The sequence below is a fragment of the Gymnoscopelus microlampas genome (genome assembly GCF_963454915.1).
Source record: "Gymnoscopelus microlampas genome assembly, chromosome: 11".
NCBI classification, from domain to species: domain Eukaryota; kingdom Metazoa; phylum Chordata; class Actinopteri; order Myctophiformes; family Myctophidae; genus Gymnoscopelus; species Gymnoscopelus microlampas.
Window position 1 is genome coordinate 4,179,601 of NC_139948.1, and position 17,867 is coordinate 4,197,467.

Consider the following 17,867-nt stretch of genomic DNA (forward strand, 5'->3'; position numbering starts at 1 on the left):
CTTCCCCATGTTGGTTTTAGGGACAGAAAGCACATGTATACGAAGAGCTTGTTTAGAAAGGCCCTTTTGAATTTCTTACAATACCTCTTGTCAACTAGTGTCCTACTTTAAAATACAGGTTGTCTAAGATAACATTTTATTAAAAAGGAAAAAGCTTCTGATTGCTTTGATTTTAGTTCAATTTGACTGTCCCAGGACCATCAAATGATGCATAATGTGATGCGTTATTAGACATTTTGTCCATGTAACAGGATAATAGATTTCACATAGTGTTGCTCTGGAAAGGGAAGTCTGGAAATCCATGTTGGAACTGTTACCCCCGCGAAGATGGACGGATGGAAATTTTCTATATTATATGGTATATCCACTGGGGGGCAGTAAAGCATTAAAAAACGGCAGAGTAGATAGATGGACAGTAAGGGAAATTCAGTTAATTCATATTCAATTCATAGCAGCAGCACGGCATTATGACACAGTCTATACAAGTAAGAGTAGAGAGATACAGGTAACACTGAAATATATATATAACAATTGAATCATGTTGCACAAAAATAATAATTCAAAACATTGTCTAAACTTTTCAAGATTTTTCAAAAACAGCATAAATAGCAGATCTACAAATATTTTCAATCATTTTAGGTTGGAACAGGTTTTTAGTCTCTCCAGCTCTTTAGTAAACAGGAAATAGTACTAAAATGTTTGAAAATAGTAGATCTGGGTATACAGGTATAAAATAGGGCTACAGTGGTAAATGTTTTATAATGTAGTAATTTATATCTGGAAAGTAACTTGTAACTAAAGTTTTCAAACAATTGTAGTGGAGTAAAAATACAATATTTGCCTGTGAGATGTAGTGGAGTAGAACTAAAAGTACTGATAATTGGAAATACTCCAGTAAAGTAAAAGTACCTCAAAATTGTACTGAAGTACAGTACTTGAGTACAGGTACTTAGTTACTTTACACCACTGATTGGCCATATAGTGGGCATAATTTAATTAGTATATATATTCATAATGCATAATATTCATTCATTCATTGTTGATACACAATTATTGATTGATTGATTCATTAAGAGACCCATTGCAGATTTAGTGCCATAGACACTATAGGCTTTTGTTTGTTTGAAACTTGTTGCTGCTGCAGCTATGACACTTGAATCAACAAAGGTTTATTAGAACAGACATTTACATATGGTTACGTACAGGAGGAAGATTGCATTTGCATTTTGTCAAAATATACAAGATACACAAGTACAGATACAGTACAGTGTACTGTATTCGGTTTTGTTACATCATATAAAACAAATATAAATATCATGGTGGTTTGACATGCAAACCTGTCCTCCATATTCCATGCAAAATTCCCTCATAATTATGTGACAATGCACTGGGTATGAAAATCATTTCCTACAAAAACAATTCCTACAACCAATTGTCATGTGTGTATCCTCACACACACACACACACACACACACACACACACACACACACACACACACACACACACACACACACACACACACACACACACACACACACACACACACACACACACACACACACACACACACACACACACACACACACACACACACACACACACACACGTGTGCCCACACACACGACCACTAATGCACCCACGCAGACACACACACACACACACACACACACACATTTGAATTCTTTATTTATGTCCACATAAATACAAGGTCTAAAGGACACAAATACTGGTAGTGCAATTTGACACTGTGGGTTACTATGGCATAAGTGCCGAAAAAAGGCAATCACAGTTACAGTTATACAGTTATACACACACACATAGGGCCCAACAGGCAGTATACAGCTTAACACACACACACACACACACACACACACACACACACACACACACACCCACGCCGTCACATACACGCACGCACGTGTGCCTTTCTGCCTACTGACACACGCATGCACGCACACATGTCCTGCATACATTTGTTATCATTCATATAAAAGAAACAGTCAGTGTGAAATTGTTTAGTTAACACATTTATGTATTTAAAATTGTGAAAACCAATGAGCTTTGTACTTTTATTGCTGGCATACATTTATAACAGCAATTTTCAGGTAACTATAAAAAGCATGTTTTTGTTTTGTTTTGTATGAACTGCAGACCCTGATCCCTGTGTGGCATTCTGTTTTAATGTCTTTATTTCATGTGTTTAATGTCATTTCTGTGTATTTTGTATACTGTGAACAACACATGTTAGGTGAATACATGTATGTATTTTGTGTCTTGCTGTAATCAGGCTTCCCATTATGGAAAAAAATAAAGTGTTGAACTTTCTGGGAGGAGTATTTGATCACAGACAGAGAAGACGTCATCGTCATATTAATGTATGCTGTGTGGAGATACCTATGCATATTTACCTGCCCTCGGTCAAGGCTGGAGGGACAATAAGCAGCTATCACACGTACGTACAAATATTTACTCTTGTGAAACAAATTCAGTCCAGACATAAACAGACCTGCACTGTGTAACCTTTTTAATGAACAAAATTACATTTTGTCCAGTCTGTATGGTAGAGTATGTTAATACAATATAACTTGTAGCAATACATACTGCTCGTATGTATTGCGTTTTGTTTTGTTCTGTTTGTATGCCTGTATAGACCAATTATTTGTTTACTAACATTGAGACTGGACACACAGGTGATTGTTTCACGCAATCAATTCCCAACCTGTTGTTTTGGGGTGCGCTGGTTTCAGCACACCCCAACCCCCTCTTGTGTGTTGGCTAGTGAGGCGCGTCGTAGCGAGACCTGACAGAATGGGTTTCATTGCACGCATACTGGTTCTTATCAGTGTGACGTCGTCTATTGCCGTGCTCTGTTTGTTCTTTTTAATTTGTGCACACTTTGGTCAACTGCGGTTGTTTTTAAATGTGCTATATAAATAAAGTTTGATTGATTGAACTTATACAATCGGGGTGGTTGTATTTTGACTCCCTGCTCTTCTTTTGAGACATTTTGACCTGATGGTCATGATTCAATTTATCCCCTGAGCATGCAGGCAGGCTCTATTAGATCAATGGTAAAAATGTCAGCACTTGCGCAGGAAACCGGGTTCAAATCCGGGGTAGAAGAGGAAAGTTACATAGTGCAGCTTTAATTAAAATAGCTTTAAATTAAAATGTTTATTTAGAAAAGCTTTTAAAAATATCCACTGAATTGATGTAATGCTTTGTAATTCAAATGCATATTTTGGTTCTTTCCAGTAATTACACACATTTTATTCTGGCGGTTTTCAAACTTTTTGTGTCAAATGCAAATCAAAATCTCAAGGCACACTTGTATCCATAGCGCAAATAGCAGATCACAACGCACTGTTAGCTTGTAGGTCTGCTATTTTCACTGTTTAAAGAAATTGTGAACTAAAAATAAAGGGAAAATAAGGAAGAATAATTTACTTGATAAAGTAAATTGAATCTTTAATAACGTAATGTCATGTAAAGTTGTATATATTGTAATAATAATGTGTGGTTGTCACATAATACCAAGGAAAACCTGGACTGGGTCTCACATCACACCAGTTTCAAAACCACTAAACTTGTTCCCTAATCCATTCCATGTGTTTATAGTTACCATGACAATGTTGATGCCACTGCTGTTGCTTCTGGGTAAGTGTCTGTATGGTCATGTTGTTTGTATAGAATCCAGCTCAGACATGTCAACTCATATACTGTACAGTATGTCTAATTTATTTAGCATAAGGGAATGGGGGCATAAACCAACATTTCATGATATGATATTCAGCTTCATGATATTGTCTGTAATTGTCTCCGCCAGGCCGAAAGGCATGGCGAGAGTATGTTTTGCACCCTGTCCGTCCGTCCGTGTGTGTGTGTGTGTGTGTGTGTGTGTGTGTGTGTGTGTGTGTGTGTGTGTGTGTGTGTGTGTGTGTGTGTGTGTGTGTGTGTGTGTGTGTGTGTGTGTGTGTGTGTGTGTGTGTGTGTGTGTGTGTGTGTGTGTGTGTCCATCTGTGAACAGCTCTCCCACTCCGTTGGCTTGATCGCACTGAAACTGTGCACACACACTCCCTGAATGCCAATTCAGAACCTCTGGCCCAAAATTTTCACATGGGCCTGTTATAGCGCCACCAAGAGGCCACAATAACCTACCTGACCTGGCGGAGACCTGTGCTCGGAGGAGCACTTTTTCTAGTTTATGCTATCTTTTGTTCTTCAGCATCCCAGGCTTCCCTTATGTTGGAAACCTACCTGATTGATAAGGAGGGTAGAAGCATTACTCTTGAGGGTGAGCATATCTACCATTTTGATACATATTTTGATTGACTGACTGACTGACTGACACACACAATTATCTGCACAAAAGCATGATTGAACACTATAGTCAAAGTAACACAAATGTCAGAGATCTTATTTCCAATGTGGTCATACTTGATGTATATTTGATGTAACATGGGAATAGCAGAGGGAATTAAAACAATACAATACAATACAATACAATACAATACAATACAATACAATATTACGGTGGTCTGTTATGTAAAGAATAGATATTTTCCTGAAAGCCTCTTCATATTTACTTCACTTAAATGGTACATCTGTCAAACAACATTTTCCTATTTACATACAGTATGATTTACATATAGTATAATTTACATACAGTATCATTTACATGCTGGGCCTATTTCTCTCTTTCTTTCTCGCACACTCCTCCACGTCACGCCCCATGGACTACACTAGGCTATATTTACCCCTTTTCTGAAACCCCCCCCTTTTTTTTTAAACGTGTGAACAATTGCCAAAACATAAAATAATCACACGAACGATCCATGTCAATTTAGTTTGAATATTTGATATATTCCATTTCAAGCAGAAGCAAAAATACATAAATAAAAACAACACATAGCTCACATGAACACAACATAGCCTATGTTTATGACAGAAATGCACAAACGTCCAAGGCTACCATCTGCAATTTTGCTGTTGAACCCTTTAAGACCGGGAACGCATCTGTTTCATTTTAAGATTTCTTTGGCTATATAAAAATAGCAGATATACAAGCTCGAGCTTGTAGATCTGCTATTTTTTGGAAAAATCGTGAAAATGTGTGCAAAGTTTGAATATGTATATACTTTTTTAAAGCGAAAGTTTTTAACTCAAATCTTTGCTTCTGGGGTTTTTACGCAAATGTCTTCTAAATCCTAAAGTTTCTAAAGTTTTTTTTATTTTTTATTACTTATGTTGCTATATCATCAATGGTTTTCAATTTTTTTTTCATGTCAAGGACCCCCAAAATAATATGTATTTGTCCGCATACCCTCTCCCATCTAAAAATATTTTGTTCCAGGGACCCCCAGAAGCAAAGATTTGAGTTTAAAATGTATATAAAAGATTTGCAAAATTTAAAAAAAAAAATTAGCAGACTGTGCCGCGCTATGAGCTTGTAGATCCGCTACTTTTGAATAGCCAAGGACATCTTAAAATGACACACATGCGTTCCCTTCCCGGCCTTAATAGGTTAAAATGACTTTGTCCTCTTCTCTTCTGTTATATTTCCATGTGTCTGCATCAGAGTGCAGCAGGGAATTCCTCTTTGATGTTAAACTTGACGGTGGAGACTTGGAAAGTTCTGACACTGAGGACGCTGATGATGAATGGAGTTGTAGAGAGAAATGTACCAAGAAATCAGAATGTCAATATTTCACATTCCAGTAAATATACATACATTTTACATATGTCTACTATACCCACAGGATATTTTATGTTATTACATAGTAACATCTATGTATGTACTTGAATTCCCTTTTGTCCATTTACAGGACAAAAGTACTTAGCCATGGCAATTTCAACAGAGACGGTGATCGTGATTGTAAGCTGAAAACCTCTGAGGGGCCTCTGAAGACTGTAGCTGAAAAGGGTGCAATTTCAGGACGCTCACTGAAGAACTGTCGTGGCAAAGGTGACCTCTGTTTAAGTTTAATGTTGTAAGCCTTGTGATGGAGATTTAATTCCCTCAATATCACTATTATCTTTTTTTAAAGATGAAACGGAGGCCTTAAAGGTAGGGTAAGTGATTTTCTTTGGTAAAAATAAGTGTTAAATAGCTCTATATTCTGATAGTAATCATTGCTATAGAGTGTTTGTTCAGTAAGAGTAAGAGGCTCCATATCTCTCCAGCTCTTTATTAAACAGATAATGCATACAGACGCAATTGGAACTGGAACATCATAAAATAAATTAAGCTGATAAATGGGTACTCTCTCCTGATTGGCTGAAATGTTGTCACCTACCTGAAAATGTATTTTGGAGAGACATTTTGGAGAGACATGGAGACTCATGTTATGGAACAAACACTCTATAGCAATGATTACTATCAGAATATAGAGCTTTTAGTTTTAACCAAAGAATATCACTTACCCTACCTTTAATTAACTTACTAATAACCAAACAATCCAAATGAGTTGTCACATCATCTTTTCCTCGCATTAATACTCACATTTCTTTTTTTTTTTTCCCTGTCAATTTTAACTGATTAAAACACAGTACTGTATCCAGCCAAGACATATACCCTGGTGAATGAGCCCCAATCCTGGACAGATGCTAAAACATACTGTGAAAAACACCACTCCAATTTGTCTGTCATACACACCGAGGCAGACTGGAATCAATCCAAAGCGGCACTGGAAAGCTTCACCGATTCAGTTTGGATTGGTCTCAGATATATACGTAATATATATAAATGGCAGTGGTCAAATGAAGAGGACTACTTGTATTTGAACTGGGCAAACGGTAATAACGAATGTCACTCATGTGCAGCTTCTGATGGAAAACATTGGTTTTCACTTCACTGTAACAGAATACTCCCACAGTATGTGTGTCAAAACGGTATGATCATCCTTATCTATCTATCTATCTATCTATCTATCTATCTATCTATCTATCTATCTATCTATCTATCTATCTATCTATCTTAAGTTCATTTGAAAAAGGATTGCTAACTGCCACATGTAATGAAAAACGTGTCTCACTTTCATATTCACTTTTAAGTTACTCATATCAATGGAGCAACTGTGAAGCAATACATCCTACAGACAGACCCAAAGAACCAAAACGGTGCGATGAAAGCATGTCAAAGACAACAGATGGACCTAGCAAGCATCACTAACAAGAAGGAGCAGGAGGCCTTTAATGAAGTCAGTAAAGGGAAGTGCTGGTTTGGCCTTAAATGTAGGTATATAACAAATGGCATCCTTTGGTACTGGTCCAATGGTACTGGTCCATTTCCTCCGCTGAATGATGAGACAAGAATACAGCATGGTACATGCATGACCATGAAGGCTGATGGGAACTTGAAGGCAGAATATTGTACTATAAGTCCGAAAGCTTTCCTGTGCAACGGAGGTGAGTATGCAACTGTACGGCCGCATGAAGCCTGATTCATACTGAAAATAGCAGACCAACAAAGCTTGCAAACACATCGCGGACACTCCGCGTTGCAAGCTTGTTGATCTGTTACTTTTGCCGCGTGACGCTGTCGTGCGATGAAGTATGAATTAGGCATAATAACAGTGTCACTGAACTGTTACTGAAAAATGTGCAGCTTCCATATCGAACGCCAGTGGTGTAAAGTAACTATGTACATTTACTCAAGTACTGTACTTAAGTACACTTTTGAGGATTTTGTACTTTATTGGAGTATTTTCCATTTTCAATACTTTTACTCCACTACATCTCAGAGGCAAATTGTACTTTTACTCCACTACAATTATTTGACAGCTTTAGTTACTAGTTACTTTGCAGATATATATTACATTATAAAACATACATTAACCACTTTAGCCCTGTTTTATACATAGGCTATTTGAAAAAACACAACGCGTTGTGAGCTTGTAGATCTGCTATTTTCAAACATGTTAGTACTTTTCCTTTAAGTATACTTTGAAGCCAATACTTTTGTACTTTTACTCAAGTATAATTTTGAACGCAGGCCAATTGTTACTTGTAACAGTAGTTTTATATTGTGGTATTTCCACTTTTACTAAAATATCGGAGTACTTCTTCCACCACTGTCGAATGCCTATTGTGTTCCAACCCAGACATACATCTGTGTTTGTGTCCTCTCCCTTCTGCCCTTCTGACGCAGAACAGCGCACCATGGATCAACTGACCACTGCGGTGACTACTAATAATCCTCCCTCCACTGAAACCCCCACCACCCCCGCCCAAGCACCGACACCCTCAACCACACCCCCTACGCCTGAGACTCCCACCACTACACCAGCCGCCTCTGAGACCCTGGCTTCATCTACTCCTCCCTCAGCCTCCACCATGCCCCCCACAACCCTCCACGCTCAAGAGTCATGCTCCCCCGTAACTAAAGGTAAAATGACCACACAGTGGTGTAAACTAAGTAACTCATTACATTACTTGAGTTACTCAAGTACAATTTTGAGGTACTTTTACTTTGCTGGAGTAGTTCCCATTTTCTCTACTTTTACTTCTACTCCACTACATCTCAGTAACAAATATTGTACTTTTACTCCACTATTGTTTGAAAACCTTAGTTACTTTGAGTTTGCATGTTCTCCCCGTGTCTCCCAGAGTAGTTAATACCCTCACAAAAACATGTAGTAATCCTGGTCACTATAACGCCTCCCCCATGACAGCCGGGGCGCCTGATGGAGGGGAAGGGAACTGGTTGGAATAACGTGTTCCTTCCACGCGCTACGTCCAACCAGGGAAACTCCCCCCTGTCAGGTGACAAGAAGGTCAGTTGGCTCTCATGCACTGAAGGAAGCATGAGCTCGGCCCTGGCCTCCCCAGGCTGTGGGGGACTGGTGTAGCGCTGGTGTAGGGCTGGTGTAGCACCCAGGACCACTTAGGAAATTGGCACCGGGTGAAAAAAATGGGTTACAAAAATCGCGGGATAAAAATTATATATTAAAAAAAAAGAAAACTGTGACGTGGTGTTTGCTTGTAGATTTGCTATTTTCAAAAGATTAGTTTTTTTTAAATACATTTTACACATAATTATGAAAACTTGTGAAACGGGACATCCTGCATAATGAGTACTTTTACTTTTGGTACTTGAAGTATATTATGATGGCGATACTTTCGTACTTGAATAAAGTACATGAATATGGGTCTTCTACTTGTAACAGAGTATATCTACATTGCAGTATTGATACTTTTAGTTAAAGGAGCTACACCATGTCCTGTTTGGCACGGGGCGCTATTGAGCCAGTTTGTATGCATGTCATGTCCTGGTTCTGTGTGGAAAAAGTAAAAAATAAAAAATAAAAAATAAAAAAAAAAAAAAAAAATGAAAAAAAAAAATGTTTTTTGATTTTTTTTTTTGGGTTAGAACTGAAAAACGGGAGGAATTGTTCCCAGACGTGACGTAGGCAGGGGGAACAAATCTGACGGACTGTTTTCAGACCAATTTACATAAAAACCACAGATAGCCTATGAAAGCCTGCATGCTCGAAGTCGGGTATTTGTTGGAACAGAAGAGAGGTGGGGGAGACCAAAAACACACAAAAATGAAGAAAAAGTAAAATTCATGGTGTAGACCCTTTAAGTAAAACCTGTGAGTATACTACTTCCATCACTGCTTACACTCAAATGGATAAATGAACACTGAGCATTTTACTGTGCAGTCTTATCCACTGTCCCATGCTATTTGGCTTCAGTGTGGACTGAGGCCAAACAACACTGGTGTGGCCTTTGATTGCAGGCTTATCACTCTGTTTCACATTCGATGTACAAAAAAATGCTACTATTGGTTAGACATTTGCCATCAAAGCAAGACTTTGAAAATGACCCCCACCCACTAGCAGGTACACTTGACTTGCAGTCGCAGTATCAATTATCAACTTCAAGAGGATCTACAGCACACATGCATAGGTATACACAGAACGCAAACACCATTAACACACCTGCATTTCAACAGGATTATAGAGTTTCCAATGATGTTCTGCACACGTTGCTGTCGGGCAGAGTCTCCATATTCTAACTTTTTGTGTTTTTTTGGAAATTAACGCCCTACTTGATCACACTACAGCGTCACACAAAAAGCATGAAAAGAAGCAGACACACGGGGCGCCTGCTGGCCTAGTGGTCCAGGCGCATACCACATACGCTGGTAATCCGGCTTGACAGCGTGTCGCGGGTTCGACTCCCGATCCTGATGATCTTTGCTGTGTGTCATCCCCCCCATCTCTCTCCCCATTTCCTGTCAGCCTACTGTCCTGTCAAATAAAGACATAAAAGCCCCCAAAAATATCTTTAAAAAAAAAGAAAAAAGAAGCAGACACACAAGCTCGAAATGCGGTGCAAAGCGACACGTTTTGAGTTTGTGGATCTGCTACTTTTTCTATTTTTGAATTTTAATCCTGAAAAGAAACAGTTTTGGACATACAGTATGAGGTTTCCACCCGAGACAACCTTTTTGCATGCCCCTCTACAGTCCTAGATAAACTGCCGAGATAAACGTGCACTTAAAAGGCTTTTCTTGTGACGTCTAAGTGAATGTTTTAGGCTGTATTTGATAGAATAATTTCTATCAAATATTCAAACTAAATTGACATGGATCGTTTGTGTGATTATGTTATGTTTTGGCAATTGTTCACACGTTTAAAAAAAAAGGGGGGGGGGGGCAGAAAATGGGTGAATATAGCCTATAGTCTATCTAGTCCATGGGGTGTGACGTGGAGGACTGTGTGCGAGAAAGAAAGAGATAAATAGGCCCAGCATGTAAATGATACTGTATGTACATCATACTGTATGTAAATCTGTTTTCAGTATGACTTTTTGGGTCTCTGCTATTAACATGAATGACTAAAGGGTCATTTCCAGACGGCAAGCAGCCAACGCGTCTATGTAATTCACTCTCAATGAGAGGCGGGCGATTATTTGGGACGGTGAGGCAGGCGGTCCTGTGAAATTTGTGCGAGCGTGCTCGTTTGTGCACACGTGCACGGGCGGCAGGAGCTGGATTGTGGTGAGCTTTTGTTTTCACCGCACCGCGCAGGAGGACAAAACAACAATGATCGCAGCGCGATCACCGCTGATACGAGCGGTACCGCCCGCGTGGACCGCTTGCCATGTGTTACGACCTTAAGCCCTTTGACAAGAAATGCAATGTTAAAAACAGCACAATTCATGCAAAGGCTCTGGATACTGGGCCCTCCGAGCTCTTGGGCACCAGTTGGCCTGTGCGGTAAATCACCCATGAGTACAATCTGGCTATGCCAAATACTGCTCTGTTTAAGCTTCAGTTTGTGGATTCAAATAAAGCATTAACGTGTGTGTGTGTGTGTGTGTGTGTGTGTGTGTGTGTGTGTGTGTGTGTGTGTGTGTGTGTGTGTGTGTGTGTGTGTGTGTGTGTGTGTGTGTGTGTGTGTGTGTGTGTTTGTGTGTGTGTGTGTGTGTGTGTGTGTGTGTGTGTGTGTGTGTGTACGCACACACGTTCTCATCTTTCCCGTGTACACCAGGCAACTTACATTTCCACGAGGATCCTCTGGACTGGGTGGCTGCTCTGAGGCTGTGCATTGAACATGGAGGCAGTCTGGTTCACATCACCAACGACACTGTGCAGGAGGAGGTCAAACTACTGCTGACCTGTGGTGGAACAAGTACTCACATTGTTTACTTAACCCATTAAGGCCGATTCTACAAATGCCTTCTAAATCAGTAGTTCCCAAACTTTTTTCGTGCCAACGACCCCCAAAATGATATATGGCAGTGGACCCTGATCTGAAAATGTTTTGTGTCAGGGACCCCCAGAAGAGAAAAAAATCTAAATTATTCGAACACTTTCAATATTATCATTTTTTATTTCAATAATAGCAGATGTACAAACTCACAGCGTGGCACGAAGTAACACGCTGTGAGCTTGTGCGGTATATCTGCTATTTTTTTTATAAAATAAAATCAATCTTGAAACGTCTAAATCCTAATATATATATATATATAGCTAAAATCTAAAATGACACAGATGCTTTAAGGGTAAAGTAAAAAATAGCAATACCACAATGTACAGTAGAAATACTCAAATTTCAAAATTAAAAATTTTACTCGATTAAACCACTTAAACCCTATATGGTTGTCCGGAGTCCCTCAGGGCTCTAGACTAGTGACTTTTCAGTTTTCACTCTGCATTAAATATCTTCACAGGAAAATAGCAGATCAACAAGCTCACAACGAGTCGCAGCTATCTTCTGCGAAAGTTTCCCCCTTTTAAAAGTGCAAATATGTTGGCATCAATGTATAAATAAAGTACAGTTCAAAATCTTTCAAAAATAGCAGATCTACAAAAAAAACAGAATAGTGCTAAATTGGTTATGGTATGTTCTGTAATAATAATCTAATCGTACACATTCACAAACTGTACAAAAGGTATCTTGTAACTAAAGTTTTCAAATAATTGTGGATTAGTAAAAATATTTGAGCTGTAGTGGGATAGATGGATTGACACATTGGAAATACTCAAGTAAAGTAAAAGTCAAACATCGTCTCTGTCGTGGAAACCTCTTTATGTCCAAAACTGTTACTTTTCAGGATTCAAATTCAAAAACACTCTAAGTTGCAGATCTACAAGCTTGTGGATCTGCTGCTTTTGATGCTTCTGCGTGCTGATGCTGTAGTATGATCAAGTAGGGCAGTGGTTCCCAGGGGTCCTTGTGGGGGTTCCAGGGGGTCCCCAGCAATAGTAGTTAATACAGCATCACAATCATTTTAACCCCTTTATCCATTTATACGTTGGCAATTCAAAAACAGCAGATCTACAAGCTCGTTGTATCTGCTATTTTTGAGCATTTTTGAAAAAGAATTCAAGTGTTTGGAAAGTTTTGAATATTATATATATTTTTACACAAATCTTCTCTTCTAGGGGTCCCTGGCTTAAAAAAAAAATTCAGATGGGGGTCCACTGCCAAATGTGGGGGTCCTTGGCATGAACACGTTTTAGAACCACTGAAGTAGGGCGTTAATTTACAACAACAAAAAAACAGAAAAAGTTAGAATTTTGAGATTAGAGGTTTCTACTTACAGTAGTAACTTTTCCTCCACTGCTATTGGCAGACAGAAGTATCCCAGAGGGAGCGTGGATCGGCATGGAGAGGAACATATTTGGATGGGAATACCCCATGACGTGGGACTGGGTCAGTGGAGCACCAGTGGACAATCTGGAAGCCCACCGGCATGAAAGGTACGGAGCAACACATAAGTACAACCTTTGATATTCACATATTAATCCATATCTAAACAACAATATGAGTTTCCAGTGGTGGAAACTGGAAAGTAATATATATACTCCAATTTTCAATATTTTTACTTCTACTCCACTACACCTCAGAGGCAAATAGTGTACTTTTTACTCCACTACAATTATATGAAAACTTTAGTTACCAGTTACTTTGTAGATTTTGATTATTATTTCAAAACAACATACATTAACCACTTCAGCCCTATATTCCTGCTATTTGAAAATAGCAGATCTACAAGCTCACAATGCGCCGCGGTGCGACGCATTGTGAGCTGGTAGATGTGCTATTTTGTGAAAACTTGAAATGGGACATATGAGGAGTACTTTTACTTTGGTACTTTAAGTATATGTTGATGCCAATACTTTTGTACTTTGACTCAAGTACATTTTTAATACAGGACTTTTGCTTATAAAACTACATTGCAGTATTGATACTTTTACTTAAGTAAAACATGTGAGTAGGCTACTTTTAACTTCCATAACTTTTTTTTATAATTTTTATCCCACGATTTTTGTAATATGGAAATGTCTTAAAAAATAGAAGTTTTTAAAAGGTGACCCCTGTTGGCAGCAGAGTGGAACTGCACAGTGAGGAGGAAGCTAGTGTAGAATTAACACTGTAAATGTCTAGCATTCAAAACCAAATATAATTCCAGTGATCTGGAAGCATCTACTGTAAAGGTTAAATGATACATTTTTTCTTAGCTTTTGTTTTCTTGCTTTCTCCCCAATTTGAGTCAATGCCGAATGCACCGCGGTGGACATTCAATGAAATTAGATGTATATTGATGATACAATTGTCCTAATATTTGTTCATAGGGAGTTTGGGTGAGTTTTCCATATTGCACTTCCTCCACTCCTAAAACAATCACGTCTGCAGACTGGATCAGGCTCCAAAGTTTAAAGTGTATTGGTTCCTTTCCACCATTGGACCATGGCTTTTCGTGTTGCGCTTCCTCCACTCCTGACATCACAAATCTGCTCAATGGAATGTCAGTTATTTGTTTATAACTCTGAGAATGCCAAATAGGCTCTATGCACAGCAGCCATATTGGAAAGAAATCGGGCCTCTTCTTACTTCCTTCACAGGCGTTACCAATGATACTAATGAAGGCTCTGTTCCATTCTGGTCAAACAGAGTCAGGGTGCTGATGATATTGTGCATGTTGGCCCACTGGAAACACTCTGCTACACCAGTGGGTCTCAAAGTGTGGTCCAGGGACCCTTGTGGTTCATTGAGGGGGTTCCATTTGTACACTCTCAGAGTTATGGGGGTCCTTGAAATTAAAACGTTCGAGAACCACTGTGCTACACGAAATGGAACAGAGCCTTCATTAGTATCATTGGTAACACCTGTGAAGGAAGTAAGGAAGAGGACCAATTTCCTTCCAATATGGCTGCTGTGCATAGAGCCTATTACAACATCAGTACAATCCACCCATTTTAACATCCACCATTTCCAATGATCTGTTTATCCTACATTGAAAGCTTCCCTGTGGACCGATACAACAAATACTGTGGGAAGTTCACCAGTGAGCTGAAGTGGCTGGATGAATGCTGCTGCCACAAGCTGCCTTTCATCTGCCAAGGTGAGTTGTAGAGCATGTTGCTAATGCTGCCAAAACACTGTGGCAAATAGGCTCTATTCTCAGCAGCGATATTATGAAGACATTCACAGGTGTTACCAATGATACTAATGAAGGCTCTGTTCCATTCTGGTCAAACAGAGTCAGGGTGCTGATATTGTACATGTTGGCTCACTGGAAACACTCTGTTACACCAGTGGGTCTACAGTTGGGGTCCAGGGACCCTCATGGGCTTACAAATGGCCCCTTACAGGTGTGTAACTCTGAGAGTGTACAAATGGAACCAAATGGACCCTTACGGGTCCATTTGGTTCCATTTGTACACTCTCAGAGTGGGTGCAGTATGTTAGTCCGACAGCGCATTCCTCCGACAGCGCAGCGCTCCGACGTTTCCAATACTAAACCCGAACCAAACCCTAACCCTAACCCTAACCGCACGCGGATGCCACATAGTCGGAGAAAAGGTCTGTCGGATTAACGCATGCCTCCCCTCAGAGTTGTGGGGGTCGTGGAAACCACTGTGCTAGACTAAATGGAACAGAGCCTTCATTAGTATCATTGGTAACACCTGGGAAGGAAGTGATAATATGGCTGCTGTGCATAGAGGCTATTACACCTATAGCCACTTTCAAGTTGCATATATTGTCGCTGTCAGGCTGAAACTTTGTATCTCCATAATTCAGCTTTTTATATATTTTCTTTCTCTCGCCCCCGCCCCGTAAATGAATGCCCTACTTTGTCATACTACTGTGGGTTTTATAAATATTGAACCAATGAAAATTATTAACAAGAGCTTGTGACTAAATAACTACTTTGGATCCATTGGGACAATTTTCTTAAAACTAGGCAGTTTTGTGCCCATATGGAGAGTAGGATAGGATGAGGTTTCCACCCGACAGTGACAATATTCAAGTAGTAGCCTAACTATATATCACATTGTTTTTTATTAAACCATTCAATTAGATTGAATCATCGTCATTTAAATCTCATACTGACATTTATTCGGCTATACTTTTAAAGGGATAGTTCACCCCCAAAATGACATTTTTTTCCTATCGATTAGTCACCCCATGGAGACTTGAATGCATGGATATTTCTTTATTTTTGTCGCATTCCTAAGCCAAAAATGTGATGACCGGCAACGGTTCCGGTAGGAGACACAAAAGAGTCTCCTTTGTGTGTCCTACCGGAACCGCTGCCTACCGGTCCACTGGTCATCAAATTATTGGCTTAGGAATGCGACAAAAACATATCTATGAATTCAAGTCTCCATGGGGTGACTAATCGATATGAAAAAGGTGAACTATCCCTTTAAAGTGGTTACGCAGAAGAAAAACAGCAGTGCTCATGTCACATTGTTTGTGTTCTGTGTCCCTGTACCAATAGGAGGTCGACACTAGATGGTGCTGTTTACACTGCAATGGAACCCAACTCATTCTGACGATACTGGATTCACACATACATCATTATTTAATCATGCAGTTTGCTTTAAATTTGTTATGCTTATTTATCTTATATTTTCTAAAATGGTTATGTAGGTTTTAATTGACATACATTATAATCTGCAATTTACTGTAGGCTCTAAACTTTATAGAAGGTTTGAACTAGGCTTTAGGTTGAATAAGTACTGTACCTTTAACTGTTACTTTGCTTGAGTATTTAATTACTATCCCTGGAACGACATATTTTGAGATGGGGGGTCCGCGGCCAAATACATCGTATTTTGGTGGTCCTTGACATGAAAAGTTTGAGAACCACTGATTTCAGCAACAGAAGTTTTTCAAAAAAACTGTTAGGATTTAGAAGACATGTGTAGAATCCCCCAGAAGCAAAGATTTGAGTTACAAATGTTCCCTCTAAAAAATAAATAGTTAAAGATTTGCACACATTTTCACGATTTTTCAAAACAATTGCAGATCTACAAGCTCATAGCGTGACACTCAGTGTCGCGCTGTGAGCTTGTATATCTGCTATTTTTGAATAAGCCAAAGAAATGTGAAAATGACACAGATGTGTTGCCGGTCTGAATGGGTTAACATTATTTAGCTTAGACTGCCTTATATCTGACCTCATCGGTTCTGCATGCAACGTCTCTGAGCTTATTCACCTGTTTCCTAGGCTGTGTGTTTTCCACTGTCGATTTCATTGGATATCATTGGTCATCTGACCAGTTTCATTGGATTTCATTGGACGGATGAAACTTGCACATACTCCTTGGAGGTCAAGTAAACAAATTCTCACATCGGCCTGTTATAGCGCCACCAGTAGGCCGATCTTTGCAAAACACATTTTTTAATAATTACTACAGATTTTATCCAAACCTCACGCACATTGGTACTCATTATCTTTATGGTGATTAAGACGTATCTCTCAGAGTTTTCATATTCCATCCTGATTGGCAAAGATTTGCTTCCAAAGTTTGCAGGAGGGGCCCATTTTTAACAAAATGTCTCAAATCATGCACGCAGCGTCCGATTGCCATGAAACATCGCTGGCCCATAATAACCTGGCAGAGACCTGTGCTCCGAGGAGCAACATTTTGAGCTGGGTGTTCTGCCCCCATCTCAATGTTCAATGACGACGATGTGCTTTCCTTCTTTTATCTTTGTCTTTGTCTGGTGGGGCACAACCACCCAGCCACTTTCATCTGAATCATTTGACACCAAAGTTAAAGTTATTATTCCTCTACACTTAAAACACTTAAACCCTATCGTCCATGTGACAAGGGTGAAATGAGGGGTTCTTAAAACTTTTGTAATTTGTTTTTATTGGTGCTTAATGTGTATAATTGCCTCATTTAACCCCACCATCTTATTATTTTTGTACCAATTATTATTACGCACTGTATTGTTTATAATTGTTTTCCCCATGATCCCCTGGTCACATGTATTGAGAGACATTGAGTGGCAGAGCGGCAGTCACGCGGTCACGCCCAAGGCCACGGTCATGGCCAATGTCCCCAGACAGACTGTCACCACGGACAAATGAAAGAAGAGGGAGGTGTGGT

General features: G+C 39.4%; 1 protein-coding gene across 1 annotated transcript; it reads left to right on the top strand.

Moving 5' to 3' along the window:
• Positions 1-2,391: 2,391 nt before the first annotated feature.
• On the top strand, positions 2,392-16,523 carry LOC311055250 (uncharacterized protein). Its single transcript, XM_084071373.1, has 12 exons — positions 2,392-2,453; positions 3,620-3,658; positions 4,227-4,295; positions 5,580-5,718; positions 5,827-5,966; positions 6,551-6,892; positions 7,055-7,408; positions 8,151-8,387; positions 11,503-11,643; positions 13,091-13,217; positions 14,763-14,863; positions 16,247-16,523. The coding sequence occupies exons 2-12, from the start codon at positions 3,625-3,627 to the stop codon at positions 16,258-16,260; spliced, it is 1,698 nt and encodes a 565-aa protein (XP_083927499.1). The 5' UTR covers positions 2,392-2,453; positions 3,620-3,624; the 3' UTR covers positions 16,261-16,523.
• The last annotated feature ends 1,344 nt before the right edge of the window (positions 16,524-17,867 follow it).